Source organism: Uloborus diversus, chromosome 9 (assembly GCF_026930045.1).
Source record: "Uloborus diversus isolate 005 chromosome 9, Udiv.v.3.1, whole genome shotgun sequence".
Taxonomy (NCBI): Eukaryota; Metazoa; Arthropoda; class Arachnida; order Araneae; family Uloboridae; genus Uloborus; species Uloborus diversus.
The window spans coordinates 126,933,663-126,951,030 of record NC_072739.1 but is presented as its reverse complement, the minus strand read 5'-3'; the positions used below and the strand labels follow the sequence as shown (position 1 = coordinate 126,951,030).

Sequence of the window (17,368 nt, the reverse complement as noted above, 5' to 3'; positions counted from 1 at the left end):
GATGGAGACCAAAAAAAAAAAAACGCATTTCTCGCGTCAGTACAAATTTAAATTTTTATTCTGCTCACTTCACTTCAAATATCCCATTTCATATTCCTATTCAACATGAAATTTACTTTCATTTGATACCACACACTCGATTAAAAAAAAAAATCATGGTTTTTTCAAGATGAAGGCAAAAAAAAAAAAAAAACGTGTTTTTCATCACAATACAGACATATATTTTTAGCATCTTTACTTCACTTTAAGTATCTCACTTTATGTTCCTTTTCAGCATGAAATTTCCTTTCATTTGATACTACACATGATTTTTCTAAAAAAAATTTCATGGATTTTCAAGATGGCAGCCAAAAAACGCATTTGTCCCAGCAGTACAGATGTATATTTTTAATACGTTCATTAGGAGTGTGTTACCTACCATTTACAGCAAGAATCATTTCTGTTGCAATTTTTTTGACCCCAAAGTGTTTTTTGGCCTATTTCTACTGTACTAATATGTATTTTGGCCAGTGAGCGATACCAGTTACTGAGACAGATGCTGAATTTTGAATTAGTGGCTAGTGCAATGTCTAATTCAACTCAGAAGGACCTAAACTCTTGCATTTATTTCTTCCTTTCTTAATTGAAAAAGTTTCACATGAAACTCAAAAATAAAATAATACAATGCAGACTTTGGTACTATACCTGGACAAAAAAAAGAGTAACTTTTAATCTGTTTTTGCATCATTGTGAATTCTGATACAAGGTACATGCTATATCATCCACGTGAAAATATTTCCAGATGATTCTCAACTGCATTTTGCTTGAAGGTAATTGTACTACTTTAAAAGTCTTGAACACTACTTGATACAATGGTTAAATTCTTGAAATCAAAATGTGTTCAGATTATCGGGGTGTTCACATTAGGAAGTGTTCAGATACAGAGTCCATTGTATTTATAAATTACAACGAATCAATATTTAGATATGTATTACTAATATTTGCAGTCAATATAAATTGATTAGATTAGATCCTTTTAGCTTTAACATATTTTTAAACAGTTTAAGACACTTTTAGGCAGTAAAAACCACCTGTCCTGCCCAAAACTCCAAACCTGTTAAAAACATTAACATAATACATAAAATTTAAGTATTAAATTATTTGAAAAGAAAATCCATACCTTTTCATGCACTTCTGGGCTCTGATGCATACCATACAATTGTTGGAGTTCTTGTTGAATTTGTTGCATTTCAAAAGTAATTGAAGATGAACTTCCTTGATAAGGAGTTTTTCCAAGCATATTGTACTGTGGATTCAACATTGAATCAGTTGCAGTGCTTGGAACACAAGGCATCTGACTTATAGGATCAGAGGTAGGCATTGGTCCAACAGCTGTTGTAGCACTTACATTTCTTGGTATACTTGGTTCGGCTGATGCACTCACACTTGGAATGCTAGAGCTGTTATCAGAGTTGTATGAAACAGAATTTAGTTGATTTGATTCTAATGGAGTGCTTTCCTCTGATAACAAACTTGAGTTCGACAATGTAGAAATATTGGGAACATTAGGTTGTAGCGGTTGTGAATTTGGCACATTGCTCACGGCAGACGATGACTGTTGAGCAGCAGTATGTGACTGATTAAGGTAGGTATGATGAGGAAGTGCCTGAGAGACATGAGAAAAAGAAGGGCTTTGAGTTTGAGGACGGGAATCTGTAGTAGAGGTATGATGAACATGATGCTGAGAGCTAGATAAATGGCTATAATAGTTTCCTGAATTATGGGAAATAGAAGCATTTGAGTTGGGACTCACATTTGTTGCAGTAGGAGTTGTTGAAGGCCCTGTGCTTGCACGTGGTAAGACCATTTGTTCCAGATGCTGCAAACTGGACGGAGCATTGGAATTCCCTGGAGAATGGCCTTGTGCAGGACTTGTCAAATGAGTGGCATTTGTTAAATGAGTAGGGCTGTGATAGCTTCCCTGAGATTGTGGCGTAGAAGACTGTAGCACCCGCTCTGGTGTACGAGGAGGTGCAGAAACCTCAGCCGGAGGAGTGGGCGTAAGATGCTGAGGGGAATGAGTAACCTGGGAAGGAAAAGGACTGCGATACTGTGGGCTCATAGGTGCCTGAACATGAGGCTGAGAATTGGAATAATGTAAATGAGGGGGTGTTGCAGTTTCCGGATTGGTAGGTCTAGGGGAAGGTTGAGTAGCTGTGTACCCTTGACTGGGAGAAAAGGGAGGATGGTATTGCTGCAAACGTGCTGGACTTCCAGGAGGTACAGAACTTGCATGTTGTTGACCTGAGTTAACCCGTGAAGGTACTGGGGAATATCCCATTTGATGAACAGGAGGCCTTACATTCATCATTTGTTGATTCATAACATGTTGAGGTGTGAGGCCTACTGCATTACCAACAGCAGTATTAGTATTATAATGAGGCCTATTTGTAGGTGTCTGTGATGTTCCATAATGTCCCTGAGGAAATGTCATTGACTGTTCTGATTGAGACATAGAGTTCAGATTTTGTGATAATCCAGGCTGAGATGCACTATTAATTTGACTCACCATGGAACCGTTCTGGTTGACAGAGTTTGAATTCATATTATAAACAGGAGGACGTTGCAATGAAGGTTGCTGAGGAGCAGCATGAGGTGTTGAATAATCTTGATTAGTCATATATTGGCTTTGATTTGGAGTTGAGGGCCTTTGAGCCTGAATGGTCATAGGGCTATGGTTCAGAGCATTTGCTCCATGTTGGTTAGGCACCATTTGATGTTGCGAGTAAGGTTGAGATGCAGGCATGCATGGACGTGTCATTTGTGAATGAGGCATTGAATTCTGCCACATATCTGCACTCTGGTTTACTTGTTGCACTGGATGTTGTTGCATGCCATGATGTTGCACAGAACCATAATGGCTAGGATACTGAGCTGCTCCCTGAGACATTTGCGTAGGAGCTGAATTAGAATGCGAAACTTGTCCATAATGGCCACTTGCCATAGCACGATTCTGATACATCTGATTGGGCACAACAGTTCTAGGAGCAGATTGTTGAGATTGGTCAGGAATTGATGACATGGGATCACTAAGATGATGAAGTCTGGGGCCACTCGACACATACTGACCAGCCATATTACCAGGTTGTAACTGACTACCGTAAACAGAATACTGATGAAGTTTTTGAGGCACTTCATTTTGCGAATAACCATGCAGTGTTGCACCTTGGTGATATGAACTCATGCCTCCAGATGGCATTTGTGCTCCACTTTGTGTCTGTTGCATGGGCACCATGCCCTGCATCATCACACTAGGATTTTGACCTGGTGTACCCGACATACTCTGAGACATCATTCCCTGACCAGGAGTATTCACAGCTCCTGAATGGCTGTAACTAACAGCATTCACCATACCGGCCGTCTCTTCCATGATATCATTTCCACCCACACCAAACACTCCATCATTTAACATATGGTAGTCAGCCATTGCTTAAAAATGACTTTTAATCTACCACATTCTTCCTGTTCCAGTGATGCAGCATATCACTGGCTCTCCTCACTCGTCTCACGTAATGCATGTTGATTTTCACATATCTACAAAAGAACAAAAAATAATTAAAATAGAAATAATATTTTAATTAAAACAAAATATTGAAACACTTTGCTTTAAAAAGGGTCATGTCTCAAATCATTGACAAACAAAAAAATATTCTGTTTTTTTCTTCTCGTACACTGGTGTCCAACTTACAGACAACCCACGGAAACTGTTCTAGAAACCCCATGAACAACTGATCATCTTCATTTGGTATTAAGAATGATTGTAGCAAATTTAAAGCAAAATAGTCCAAAATCGGTTGCTATAAGGCAGATGGCAACTCAGCAGTGCTTCTTTTAGACTTTTCATGAAGAGGCTGTGCACTACCCTTTTTTTTAACTTTCTCAATGTTCCTTTGAAGTTAAAGCAAAACTTTATCACAAAAGCAAACTCAAAAAGATTCACACAAGTCACGAAATGTAACTCTCGTTTCCCTTATCCAATTAGAATATAAGCCTGAATTTTATCTGTTTTACTGAACACCAGAGCACCTTACCATTTTCAGTTACCTTTTTTAACTGAACTTTTTTTTTTAATTATTGTTAAACAAAATAATTACTAACTGAAAAATATTTGGGTATTGCATGCATATAGTATACAAGAAAGTAAAAAAAATCACCTAATCTATTACAAAATTTCTATTAAAAAATTGTCTTTTCTGATTTTTAAAAAAGTTTTTTATCTGAAAGCGTCCTACTCCTTTTTTGGCCTGGGGGAAACACTACTAAGTATCAATGAAAGAAGCACACACTGTTTTGATAACAGTTCTTGATTCATAATTTTCTCTTTTTAGTGTTTTCTCAACTTATCTAGAAAAAAAATTAAATTTTATAAGTTTTCTGGAAAAGTCATTTATCATAATATAAGTTGAAGCCCTTCGATTAAAAATGGTTTTCACTAATATTCTAGTATGATGCATAATTAGTTACAGAAGAAACTAAGTTTTGTAATTTGAGGGGTGAGGGAAGAATAATAATACAAAAAAGTGAGAGAAAAATAAAATAAATAATAACCACGTTTAATTGAACAAAATTGCAGTTTACTGCACACACGTGTTTTGGGGTTAAAAGGAACCCCTTTTACAAAGCAAAATAACTGAGCTTATGGATGAAAAGACATCTGACAAAAGTAAGAAGCACATAAGCAAACAGCTTAAAAATTAAAGTAGCAGATTAACCGAATACTAATGAGAAAATTTTAAACTAATAAAGTCCCAATAGGAATGCAAAAAAAACTTTATCGCATATACGCATTATGCAAACGAAGAAAAAATCAGATTGGAGAAAGATTAAGCCACCAAAGCTAAAACAAAAAGACAATTTCAATAACCCTGTATCACAAGAAAAGAAAAATCAGAATGAAAGAAAAAAAACACTAGGATAAGAAAACAAAACATAAAAATTTCAGAGAAATATAAAAAAAATAAAAATAGAAGACAGGGGCAGCATCAACCTCATTACAAAAACGAAAATAATTTTTAAATCAACAAACAGGTAGGTAAAAATAAACAGAAAAAATAATAAATATGCAAAATAGATAAAAATGGAAAGGGAAAAAGAAAATTTAATTAATGTAAGACAGACAGTAGAAAAATACGGAATAGCTTTAAGATTGTTAACTGATTGGAACTATTCCTCAAAACATGGAAAGATTCCCAAAAATCAAGATCTGATGAATTGGGGCATCATAGGGTAATTTGATAAGAGTTAAAAATCGAAAGTATGATTCAAATCCCAACAATGTTGAGCAATACTAGTGCTAGACTTAATTAACTTTTTCTTTTTCACATAATTTTGATGCTCTTTCATGTGAAATTTTAAAGCATGCCAAGTTTTCCTAATAGAGGCAATATTGCAACTGCAATAAATTTCCACAACAATTAAGAGGATAAATCAGAATTATTTGGTTTTACCAAATGTTTTCTTTTTTAACCATATGGTTTATTTTGAACGTTTTTTTTTTAATTAACTTGTTTTTTCCTTATTTTTTTTCATAAATTTTACATAATATAGGAAAATGTAAAATCCAATAAATGCAAAGGAACCAGCAAAACTTTATAAATAAATTTGCAAACTTAATTTTTTTTTTAACATAATTCAAGTTTGCTAGTTTTTCTTTTCTTTCTTTTTTTTTTAATCTTTTTTTTTAATCAATTCATCATCTTTTTTTTTTTCTATGAAGTAAATAAATATAAAAGGCAGACCAAAAAAGGTTTTCCTAAGATTATATGGGGAAAAATCCAAGTAGTTTGTTCTTTGTTTATCCACTTATTTTTCTTTCTCTTTTACATTTCAAAATAGCCCAAAAAGCATGTTTCAGTCAAAACTTCATTTTACTACCTAGTTTACTTGATTACTTAAGATTTATAGACATAACTTGTGTACCCTTGACCCTTGAATCAATCCATAGTGTAGGTACACAAAACGTAATTCAGTAGAAAATTTAAAGGACAAGAGAAAAAATAAATACAGTTTAAGAACACTTAGAGAAGGCATAAAATGGCTCTAATAGCCACACTATTTTTGGCATCTATGATAAATAATGCAATCAGAGGAAGAAAAAGAGAGGTCGAAAATTTTGACAACAGAAAATTTGTGCTCTAATAAATAAAATTTAGTGCAAAATTTTCACCTTTCAAAGAACTTTTTTGATTCCAATATAATAAAAGAATTCCTCTCTATAAATGGTAGAAGAATCGATAAACATTAATTTTTGTCAAAGTCTTTATCATTGAAATGTGTTAAGCGAACATTTTCATTATTTGGATTTGTACAATCAAAAATAGGGAATACATTTTTTTTTCATCTTGAAACAAAAATATGTTTAATCTTCTAATTTTCAAAGTAGTGTAATGTACATTAAACTTTTGATTCATTTGTAGATACTGCAAAATTCATTTATATGTTTAAGAATACATGGTTTTTATTTCACGTTTATTTATTTATCCTAAAAAGCTATAATTAAGAGGAAATCAATTTAAAAGATTTTATTCTAGGTTATTTATTAACTAATCATGTCTTAACTCCCATGATAAAATATTTCTTTGATTATTTATTTACATCAAGGTTTATTTACGTGTAGTATTCTTAGATTTTCAAAGAATATTCCTCCTATAGAAAGCTCTACTTATGACAAAATAAAATTACAAGATGTTACTCTTAGTTATTTAATAAATCAGCAAGAAATAAGGTATAAATGTGAAACATAACATTCATTAACAATTAATTCATAAAATCTTCACAACTTTCTAAAAATAAAATTGTTCTTGTAACAAAAAGTGTTGAAAACAAAATTAAAAAAACAGGTTATTTGAGTTTTTTTACCAACCCTGGGATGAATTGAATCTTTAAGAGAAGATAACTAAAGTTTATTAATAGGAGATAATAACACCACCTGGAATTGAAAATGTTTTATATTAGCAACCTAATAACTCACAGATGGAAAAAGTGGTAAAACAACCAAATTCTTTGTAATGAAAGTTCACTTAAGAACATTAATTTGGAATTTATTAGAAAGTTTTTTATAAATGGAATCAAAGTAGGTGGATAGTCTATCAATATTGCCACAACCTTTATATTAGCCAAGTTCCACTTTTAAAAAATTCCGGTTGAAGAACAAATATTAATAGCACAATGAAGAAAAGTATTAAAAGCAAAAATATTTTTCACAAGAAGGATGGGAAGATAGTTTATGAGGAGATAAAGAAACAGCAAAAGATTTGTGATAAACAGTAGTTTCAAAACCAAATTCAGGGCGACAAAGGGGATGTAATTATCCTGTTTTTTTCTCATAAGAGAATTGAATATGAAGATCAATAGAGTTTAAAATTGATAAAACCTCATCATTCTTAATTTGATTATGGTTTATTAGAACAAAACAGTCATCAACCAACATATCAAACATAAAATTGAGGACTGCAATTTTGAACAACTTAACCACAAAATAATGCATGTTAATGTCACTAAGTGGGTATCCCACAGCCAGAACATCTAACATAGTATAAAATTTCCCATTAAAAACAAAAGAACATTGTTTAAGAACAAGTAATATCTTCTGGTATACATAAAGCTCCAAAATCAAAAAATTTCTTGGGACGTACTCCGAGTCCTGATCATTCTTTGAACTGTCTCTTAATATCTTCAAAGATAGCTAAAGATATGTTTTTAGTACTTTAATTTTTACAAAGTTTCGAAAGAGGGTCCCGTTCACCATTTCCTTAAAGTCACAACCAAAGACAGCCTGAAAATTTAACTTCCTAACTTCTTCGTTTGATGTTGCAAAGTTTGTGCAATTTTTTTTTTTTTTTTTTTTATTTATATTTCGAGCAATGTTTAGTAAAGGGGTTCCTAAAGCCCTTTTTTTCACAAAAAAATTCCACAACTAGGTTTAGTTTTGAAAACAGTGTCAAGAGGAATATCATCTTCTTCCCCCTCTAACCCATCCTATTAGCAAGTATAAACCTATCATTGCGATTTTTAAGATTTCAGACTTGAAAGTTTCTAGACGGAGCTCTTGAAACTTAACTATTCCCTTTACGTCACCAAAATAGCCTAAAATTGACTTCAAGAACATTAACCTCTTCCTTCAACCTAACTTTAATTGCTGTTTTACTTCAATATTGAACATTTCCCCGGAGAGGGCTTCAAACCTCCCCTACCCCCTCTTTTCTAGTAGCACCATCAAAAATTACCGAAAACAGCATTTTGGTTTTGCTTTTTTTTAAGGACTTAACTTATGGTACCTATCTTTCCTTAAAAACAAAAAATTACACTTAAAGATTTTCTCAATATTGCGCTTACACTTTATTAATTTTCCTTATTTCTGCATTTCTTAAAAATTAAAGCTAGATACGAAAAACTTAAAAGAAGATGAGAATGGCAGCAGTTTCAACTCTTTGCTCCTCCTCGGAAAAATCGAAGGTCCGGAACTACTGCTTCCAGGGTTCATACTCTATTTGGATGAAAAAATTCCATGACTTTTCCAAGACTTTTTCATGACTTCAATGAAAATTTTCATGACCTTGTTACACGAAGAGAATAGCACTATTTAATCTCAAACTTGGTAATATTTGGAAATGAGCATTAGCAAACGTCCCACAGCCTCATTGAAGCACTTACTCGTTGTGGAAAAAATATAAGTGCACACTTAAAAAACTAAACTATTCTTATTTGTCTTTATCATATAAATTTAAGTAAAGTAAAAATGCAGTGAAGCAAATATGATGATGCTTAAATGTATGATTTTTTTTTAAAAACAGGTAGAATGATATTGAAATGGGACAAAAGGTTGAATGAGTCATCATTGAGTTTCAATAAATTTGCTTCAAAAGTTACATTTTAGTTAGAAACGTACCGAGTACTCGGTAACTACTCGTACTTACTCGGCCTACTCGGCCAATTTGCCGAGTACTCGGTACTCGGCCAAATTCTGATCAGAAACTCGGCCAATACCGAGTAGTTGCAAAAAATTGAATATTGTCCAAGACAGATACTAAAATGTCTAAAAAAAGAGCAAGCATTATATTCTGCAATCATTTACAATTAAAATTTGTAAGTCAAATTTAAATTTTGAGAGTAATGCAGTTTGTAATGCTTCAATAGAATAAATTTTTATTTTAATGTCCCCAAATTAAATAAAACTTTTTATTAGAAATTATGCAAAAAAGGTAAGTATAGAAAATATGGAATTTTTATATTAAAAATGGATTTTTGCTACAAACAAAAATTAGTTATAAAAAATATAAAAATACCTTTGCTTAAAAAATAAAAGGAAACAAAACAACGTTAAAAGCACAGTGCATGAACACTGTAGACATGTGTTTTGGCGTTACAAGGAATTCCTTTTTCAATGCACAAAATGGGAGCTCGTGGATTGAAAGGTATCCAACAAAAGTCAGATTTTTTTGTCAAATGTCTTAACATTCTTTAACTCACATGTTATGCACTGAAAAAGACGTTCCTTGTAACGGGAAGGGAGGGGGGCAGAAACACGTGTCTGCAGTGTTTCTGCACATTTGTTTTATCTGCTTTTAAGAATTATTTATGTTTGGCGGACTAGAACTATGATTGGTATACAGTGAAACCCCTTCTAACAGACACCCTTCAAAGGCGGACACCCCTCTTATGCGGACAATTTTTAATTCCCCAGTTCCAATGAAAATAACATTATGAAACCCCTGTCCTGCGGACACCTCTCTATTGCGGACATAAAAAATTGTCCTGTTAGTGTCCACATTAGAGGGATTTTATTGTTATTTGTTTTAATTCCAACTTGATTAATCATACCTTTTATTTATTTATTTTTAATTTTAAAAATAATTTTTTTGTAAAAATTTTTGGCACAAACAAAATTGTTTATGTAATGCGTAATTAAATTTCAGCAGGAATTTAGTTTTAAAAACTATTATATGGACCAGGAGGTCTATACTACTATTCCAATAAGTTTAACATTCATCACATGTGTGTCGGTGGTTCTTAAAACATAATTGGTACTTGGTAACTCAGCCGAGTGGTGAAAGGCCGAGTACTCGGTACTCGGCTACTCGGCCAAAGTGCTACTCGGTACGTCTCTAATTTTAGTGTCAACAGTGCCTTTAATTATCCACATAACTTGACAGTATTTTGGTTCTTTAAAGTAAAGCCACATAGTTTAGTTCTTTATGTTTCCAAACCAGATCTTTTTTGAAAAAACCATTCAGTAATGAATCAATCTTCTGATTCAAAAGTATATTTGTTTTGTTTACAAATTTGCATTTTCAAATGCATATAAATTAATAGGTACAGAAATTTCAGAACACGTTTAATTCCCGACATTGAACGTAGCAGTGGGTCGCATGGATTAGTTTTGAGTGCCGTATGTTGGGCACTACTGTTTTAGAGCATTCGAATTCCTCTTTTTCTGTATTCTATTGCCTCACTTAATATCTATATTTTCTAAAACATTCAACAAATTAAGATAAACTCTGAAAATTTTAATCATAAGGTTCTTACAAGTGATGGAATCGAACTCGCATGCAACTGAATTGCTTTCTTTGAGTGGGCGTGGCAAAACTAAGAACGTGAAATTTCGCTACTACAGAATATGAAACATAAGAAGTGTTGAAAATAACAGAAAATTGAAAATATAAATGATGTCCAGGCAGTAAAATCACATCGCAAAAAATGGCAAGCGGCTGCGACAGAAGTGGATGCAATGAGATTTCAAAATTCAGATTTGATTTTTGGATCGTTCAATTTTCCACTTTTAATAGCTTTTATGCACAATACTGTTAAATCACTCAAGATTTCTAATGCTCCTTTAGTTACTGTTCCTTTCTCTTTGTCCAGGATATTTTTCCATGACTTGAAATAAAATTCCATGACTTTCAATGAAAATTTCAATTTTCCATGACTTTTCCAGGTCTGAAATTCTGTTATTTTTTTTCCATGACTTTCCAGGATTTCCATGACCCGTACGAACCCTGTGCTTCCCTTCAGATTGCAAAAAAAAGTGAAAGAGTGCCGGAAACATTACTCTCCCAACAGTGGCTTAAATGTCACAAGTATGAAGGGCCCCCCAAGACAATAGAGGCCTGATTAAGATTTAAGAAGACACGCAAGAAATAAATTACATTATTCTGTGATTAATAAAGACCCAAAAATGCATAACGACGGCCCAAACACATAAATTCGCCACTTTGCCCCGATATAGAAAATTTCTTTTGGAGCCCTGACCACAGTACAAATAAGTAGAACCCATTACACGTAAGTTTAAACTTAATTATCTTTTGTTTGAACACGTTATTTCAAGAAATTTCGCATTAATTTTTGAAACTAAATTTCACCAGTAAATGCTACTTGAAAACAATCTTGATTTTTATTACAAGCCATTTCCATTAAATCTGTGTACCACTGAAAAACACCCTAGGGTTCCATGAAAAATGTCGACATTAAAAAGGGTTCCACTCGTCAAGGAAATTAAGAAACGCTGCAGTAGAAGAATCTATTCAGCTTTCTTTTAATATTAAGAGAAGTTCTCAAACTATTCAATGAATTTTTTTAAGATTTATAAATAGGTTATTTATGCAAAGATAGATGTGATTTTGATTATGCTTAGCTTAAAGATAAGGTTTCCATCATCATGTATACATTTTTAGTGTAAAATATATTGGACAATTACTTTTCTTAACAACATTAGTCATGGTGTGTAAGAAAAACTGCAACTTTTTATTTTGTTCTAAACTAATTTTGGGGTAAAAACAATATTGCAAGAGTGAAAATCTGTTAAGACACACAGAAAGAGGGATCTATGTAGTTTTGCCTGTTGAAGTCAAGATAGTATAATGCAGTGTAATAAAATTTAGAACAATACATTCTAAAAATGCAAAATTAAATTATAAAAATAAAATCAACTGATTTTAATTAAAGATTTTGTTAAAAAAAACTTGATTCAATTTGGTTTAAATCAATGATTGTTTTTAAAAAATCACTTAATTTAAATCAATCTGATTTAAATCAACGAATGCTGTTTAAAACCACTGAAAAATAATTTATAAACAAGAGGAATTTTCTCTTTTTAAAATCAGCTTACTCCTCTCCTTACACTTCCAAATAAAGTTTACATTTTTTTTAGACTTCAGGCCTTAAATCGCCTAAAAAGGGCCCAAACTGTTTTTAATAATACAGCTACAAAAAAGGCGAGTGAGAGCCTCCAACTTTCCAGTTGGGATAATTTTCAAAGAGTCTTACGCTTACCTCACCACACACAGCCTCAAGTTTTAGGACTTCAATTTAAAAACTAATTTTTTTCGGCAAAAGAGGCCCCCAATCCTTCTTTTTTAAGACACCCCTAAAAAGACATACTTTGATGGTTCTTCAGTGGTCTCACTCCAACCTCTAATTTTATAAACTATAGCGGATTAAAATTAGGCTTTTAAATCATCAATTTGGGAGGGGTAGGAGAGGGGGAACTTTTGCTTTCGCAAAAGACGGCCTAAATTTGTGTTTTAAGCCTCTAGTTTCAGAATTTTTTCTAAACAAACTCCCTTCTCTCCTATATTTAGACCACTAAAGATAACCTTAAAGTCTGAAAAGACTTCAATTTTGAAAAATTTTCAGGTAAGAGCCGTTCAACATTTCCTTGCTTTTGAGCCACACTAAGATAGCTTAAAGCCAGAACTCTTAATAATTCAACTTCAGAAAAATTTTGAGAGAGATCCCTAACCCCTTCTTCTAAATTCACAAAAATATGGAAAAAATTTGTTTTTAATGCTTCAGTTTCAAAAATTTTCCTAGAAAGAGAACCCACCCCTATCTTTACATCCTCAATGACAACCTTAAAGTTTTAAGATTGCAATTTCCAAAATTTCTTGGGACACAGTCTACTCCTTAAGTTACCAAAAGATGGCTTACAAGAAAGTTCTAACAAATCCAGCTTCAAAAATTTTCAGTGCAATTACCAAATCTCTCCCCCTTTGCTGACAAAAGATGGCCTTCAGTTGCATCTTTAAGACTCCAGTTATGCATTTTTTCCACAAAGAGACCCTCTTCCCTTTCTTTGACATTGCCCAAGACAGCCTAAAGGTTTTAAGGCTTCAGTTTCAAAGAATTTTCAGGAGAGAGTCTCAGAATCCCCTCTACTTTTAATTCACCCAAAGATAGAATTAAAACAGTTCTATCAGCATCAAAAAACATTTGAGAGAGTACCCCTTCCCAAAGTTCACCAAAGATGGCCTAAGTTTGCATTTGTAAGATTTCATCAGCACCCTCAACTTCCTTATCTTTACATCACAAAAGAAAGTTTTAAGACTTTAGTTTTAAACATTTCTCTGGAGGAAAGCGTCTAAATCCTCTCTCTTTCAGTCATCTAGAGATGGCCTAAAATTTTGTTTTTAATGCTTTAGAGTTGCAAAACTTTCAGGTTAGAACAGACAAATTCCTTCTCTTAAGTTCACAAAAGAATACTTAAATTTGCGTTTTTAGGACTCCAGTTTCATAATACTTTTTTAAAAAAAAGCCCTCCTGCTTTTCATTTTTAAATCACTAAAGACAGTTTAAACTTTACAAAACAGCTTTTTTTTTTAAATATTCCAGAGGAGAAATCCCAAACCCTGCTGCTTAATTCGTCAAAGTTCAAAAATTGTCTACACAATTGCACATAAACAACATTTTTCTCAATCGATTTGCGACGTTTTGAAAAACATTTCTTGAAAGGGGGGGGGGTCCAAGCCTCCCCACCACCAGATATCCTTAAATTATACAAGACATACTTATTTTTTCACAATTCAATACTGAAAAATTGTGGACTGACGCTCTTTGCGAGAGCAACATTTTCTTGCAGGCGTACTAAGGAATTAATTCAAACTTATACCTTGTTTCCTTCTTTCTCTCCCCCCTTCCCATTCCAGCAAATCTTTGAATGAAAGTTGTTAAAATTTACTGATTCAGTAAGTTCTGGGTGATGTTAAACAGGAACAGATGAAAATGCTGCAACAGTTGCACTCGAACATTTGAAAATAACTTTCATTTAGTTTTTCCCCCGATTCTCTCCCTAATTCCTTGATTTTTCCCCAATTTTCATAATTCCTGATGCTTTTAGGTATTTCAAGTCTGTGGCCATTCTGATTTTAGTAGGTTTTTTTTTTTTTTTTTTTTTTTTTTTTTTTTTTTTTTTTTTTTTTTTTTTTTTTTTTTTTTTAACAAAGAGAAATTTGGATCTCAAAATGTGGATAACTCAACTACCTGATAAGCCAAAGTTTATTTTTCCAATGGTAAACCCAATGCGAATTTCAATGTACAAAAAACTCTATAAGTTGACCTCTATTTGCTCTTCAAATTAAAATATTTCTTTCTTTCAATATTGTTTCACTAGGAACATTTCTGAGAATTTTACATGGAGGTTTCTTGATCAATCAGTCCTTCTCTGGAAAGAGCAATCAAGAAAAAGGGGTTGGAGGCAAAAGTACCCTCTGGGGACCTAGGGAGTATTTGGAAAAAAAACCGCAACATGTCTAACAGACGTATTTCAAACATGTGTAGGCAGGGCGTTTCTTTTAAAAAGACCTTATGAACAAGGAGCTCTTATCTTTTCTCGAAAATAATTATTCCTTCAATCATTAAGTATTCCAATTTGATACTAATAGTTATTTTGGTAAGTAACTTTCCAAAAAAAAAATATTTTACTGAACTTTGTTTTTACATGAATTGAATGGTAACTACAGTGACCACCGCTTATTAAAGTCACATTCATTCTCAAGGTGTTTGATTTTATAAAGCGGCTGATTTTATAAACCGGCATTTTAAAAAATGAAAGGTTTTGAAGTTCAAATACTTTATAAAACAAAAAGAATTTTGTTATTTATTTTTGTTTTTTAAAAGTACAATTTGTGCTTCTTTATCATTTTTTTATGTATAATGTCCAAAACTTTGATTTTATAAAACGGCGATAAAGATTTTATTGAAGGACTGTTTTAACATGTTTTGGTATTGCAATGATTCTGCTCTTCCAGATTTGATTTTAAAAAGTGGCTGATTTTATAATCCAATGATTTAATTAGTGGCAGGTACTGTATTAGTAAACAAACAATAAAGAAAGCTGTGAGATTTAAAATTCTGAACCTTGTTACATTGACACCAATTCAACTCGACATGTTTTTGTGTTTCCTTGAGATTTCACTGTTAATACTTTGCTTCCCTCTTCAAATAACCATTCTATAGAAAAAGTAGACATTTGTCCAGCACATGACCACAGTAGAAGACTTTTTTTAGCTGTCTGCTCATGCAGATTAAAAACCAAAAATAGTCTGCTAGATAAATGGATTTTATATTGATCGGAAAATCTTAATCAACGCCTAGAAATGCTTAATATAAGTAGCATGCTATCAGTGGATTATGTATCAGAAAAGGCGGTACAAGTCTTCATTAGCTAAAATTTATGATTTTCTTCATAAAAAACATAAGTTTTTCTTTCTCCTCCTAACAAAGAAATAGTCTGCAGACTTCCTCAACAGTCTGCAATGCAAGTCGCAGCGTCACATTGTTTCTGCTGCCAGGAACATGGGAACTGCATCAAATTTAATTTTAAAAGTAATACTTAAAAAATGCAATAAAAACAAAAACTTTTTTTTGGAGATATCAAACATGCAATCTCATTTCTCAGGCCAAATTTTGTTTTCTTAAATATTAAAGCACATTTATTCACTAACTGTCTGTTATATAATTAATTTTAATGATGCAACATATAAAGATGTAAATTAGCATTCCAAAAAATTCAGCAAATTACTTATAAGCTTCAAAATTGCTTTGATTGACATACAACTGAGAAAATTTTACTGCCAATTGCTTCAAATTTTAGTGGGATTTAGATCACAGTGCTGTCTGTCAGTGAAATATAATTATTTTATAACTTTCATGTGTTTTGAGTTACGAAAAATTTAGCTGTCAATATAAACCCCTGTCAAAATGCACCCTCCTCTCCCACTATTTATAATTCATTAAATCATCAAAAAGTATTTTTTGTTGTACTGATTACAATTTTTTTGCCCTCTGACACTTTTTTGTAACACTTAAAGATTTTTAATTACAAATGTAGAATTTCAATTATATTAGCTATTCATCACTGAACATCATAATTGCAAACAGAATTTTACACATGCCCAAATGTTTTGTACTACTCAACAAGTTTCTTTCCACAACTATTATTAAATAATAACTAGACTTTTAAATTGTCTCAATCAGGGTTCGTACTCAATTTCAGAAATTAAATGAAGGAGTTTTGGAGGAGTTTTGAAGGAGTAAAATGAGGACTTGAAGGAGTACATACTAATGGGCTGTTCTTAAATGTTGTCGCATTTTTTTCAACATCTTTGACCCCCTACCCTCTTTGTCACAAAGTGTCACACTTCATCTTACTCCTCCTCTTGTCACATGTCATTTTTGTAAATATATTGTTATAATAACAGTGATGTCACTCCTTGTCACCCTCTCTCTTCCCCTTTTCGTGAACCCGTCTCCCCCTCAAGGCATGACATCACTTGTGGATGACCCTTTTTACAATATTATAACTGCCATTTGCTAAACAATTGTTTTTAACACAATCACCAGTCTTGCATAATATAGACGAACGCGCGAACGGCGTTCGCAGAAAATTTTTTTCAAACTGATAACGTTCATTTAAAAAAAAAAAAATTTTTTTTTTTGAAGGGAATTTTTAAGAAAATCCCAGAATTTATTTCTGTTAAAGCCTTTCTCCAAAAGCCTTTTAAAGCACTTGTGTAAAAAAAAAATAATGGTTTTGGCAGTTTTCTTCAGTTGGTGAAAAATAAGCAATGTTATTTAATAAAAAAAAAAATTAAATGATTTAAAGCACTTTTTTTTTTGTCTCTTTCATATTTGAATATAAATTTAATTTTTAATTCAAGGGTGAGTTAGGCAAAATTATTATTTGCAGAAAATTTTCCGGTTAGGATTTATGTTCGCAGAAAGCTTTTCGTTTTATCTAAGTCTGACAATCACTTAATATAGTACATCTGCTTATGCATCTTTAAGTAATAATTAGATAAAGCGACTTTTGCAGCTGAGAGTGTGGTGGAAGGAAATGCAATAATCATAAAACTTGAAAAATAGCCAAGCCCCCATTTAAGCATGGTTTACTTCAATTATGAAATGTCTTAGTCATCTAAATAATATTTTCACCCTTTTATCACCCTTATACCTTCGCCCTTGTGACAAAGTTAAGTTGTCGATCAAAGTATGTATTTTAAGTTACTGTCATAGAGGAAGACTATGTAGTCTTCAACTAAAAAAGAAGGAGTTTTGA

At 32.5% G+C, this 17,368-nt stretch overlaps 1 protein-coding gene across 1 annotated transcript in view; it reads right to left on the bottom strand.

The window, feature by feature from the left end:
- LOC129230479 (chromodomain-helicase-DNA-binding protein 7-like) overlaps positions 1-17,368 on the bottom strand; it is a 171,608-nt gene that overhangs the window by 152,057 nt on the left and 2,183 nt on the right. The window contains 1 exon segment of the mRNA XM_054864881.1: positions 1,160-3,573. Coding sequence (XP_054720856.1) covers positions 1,160-3,466 — 2,307 coding nt within the window. The 5' untranslated portion in view covers positions 3,467-3,573.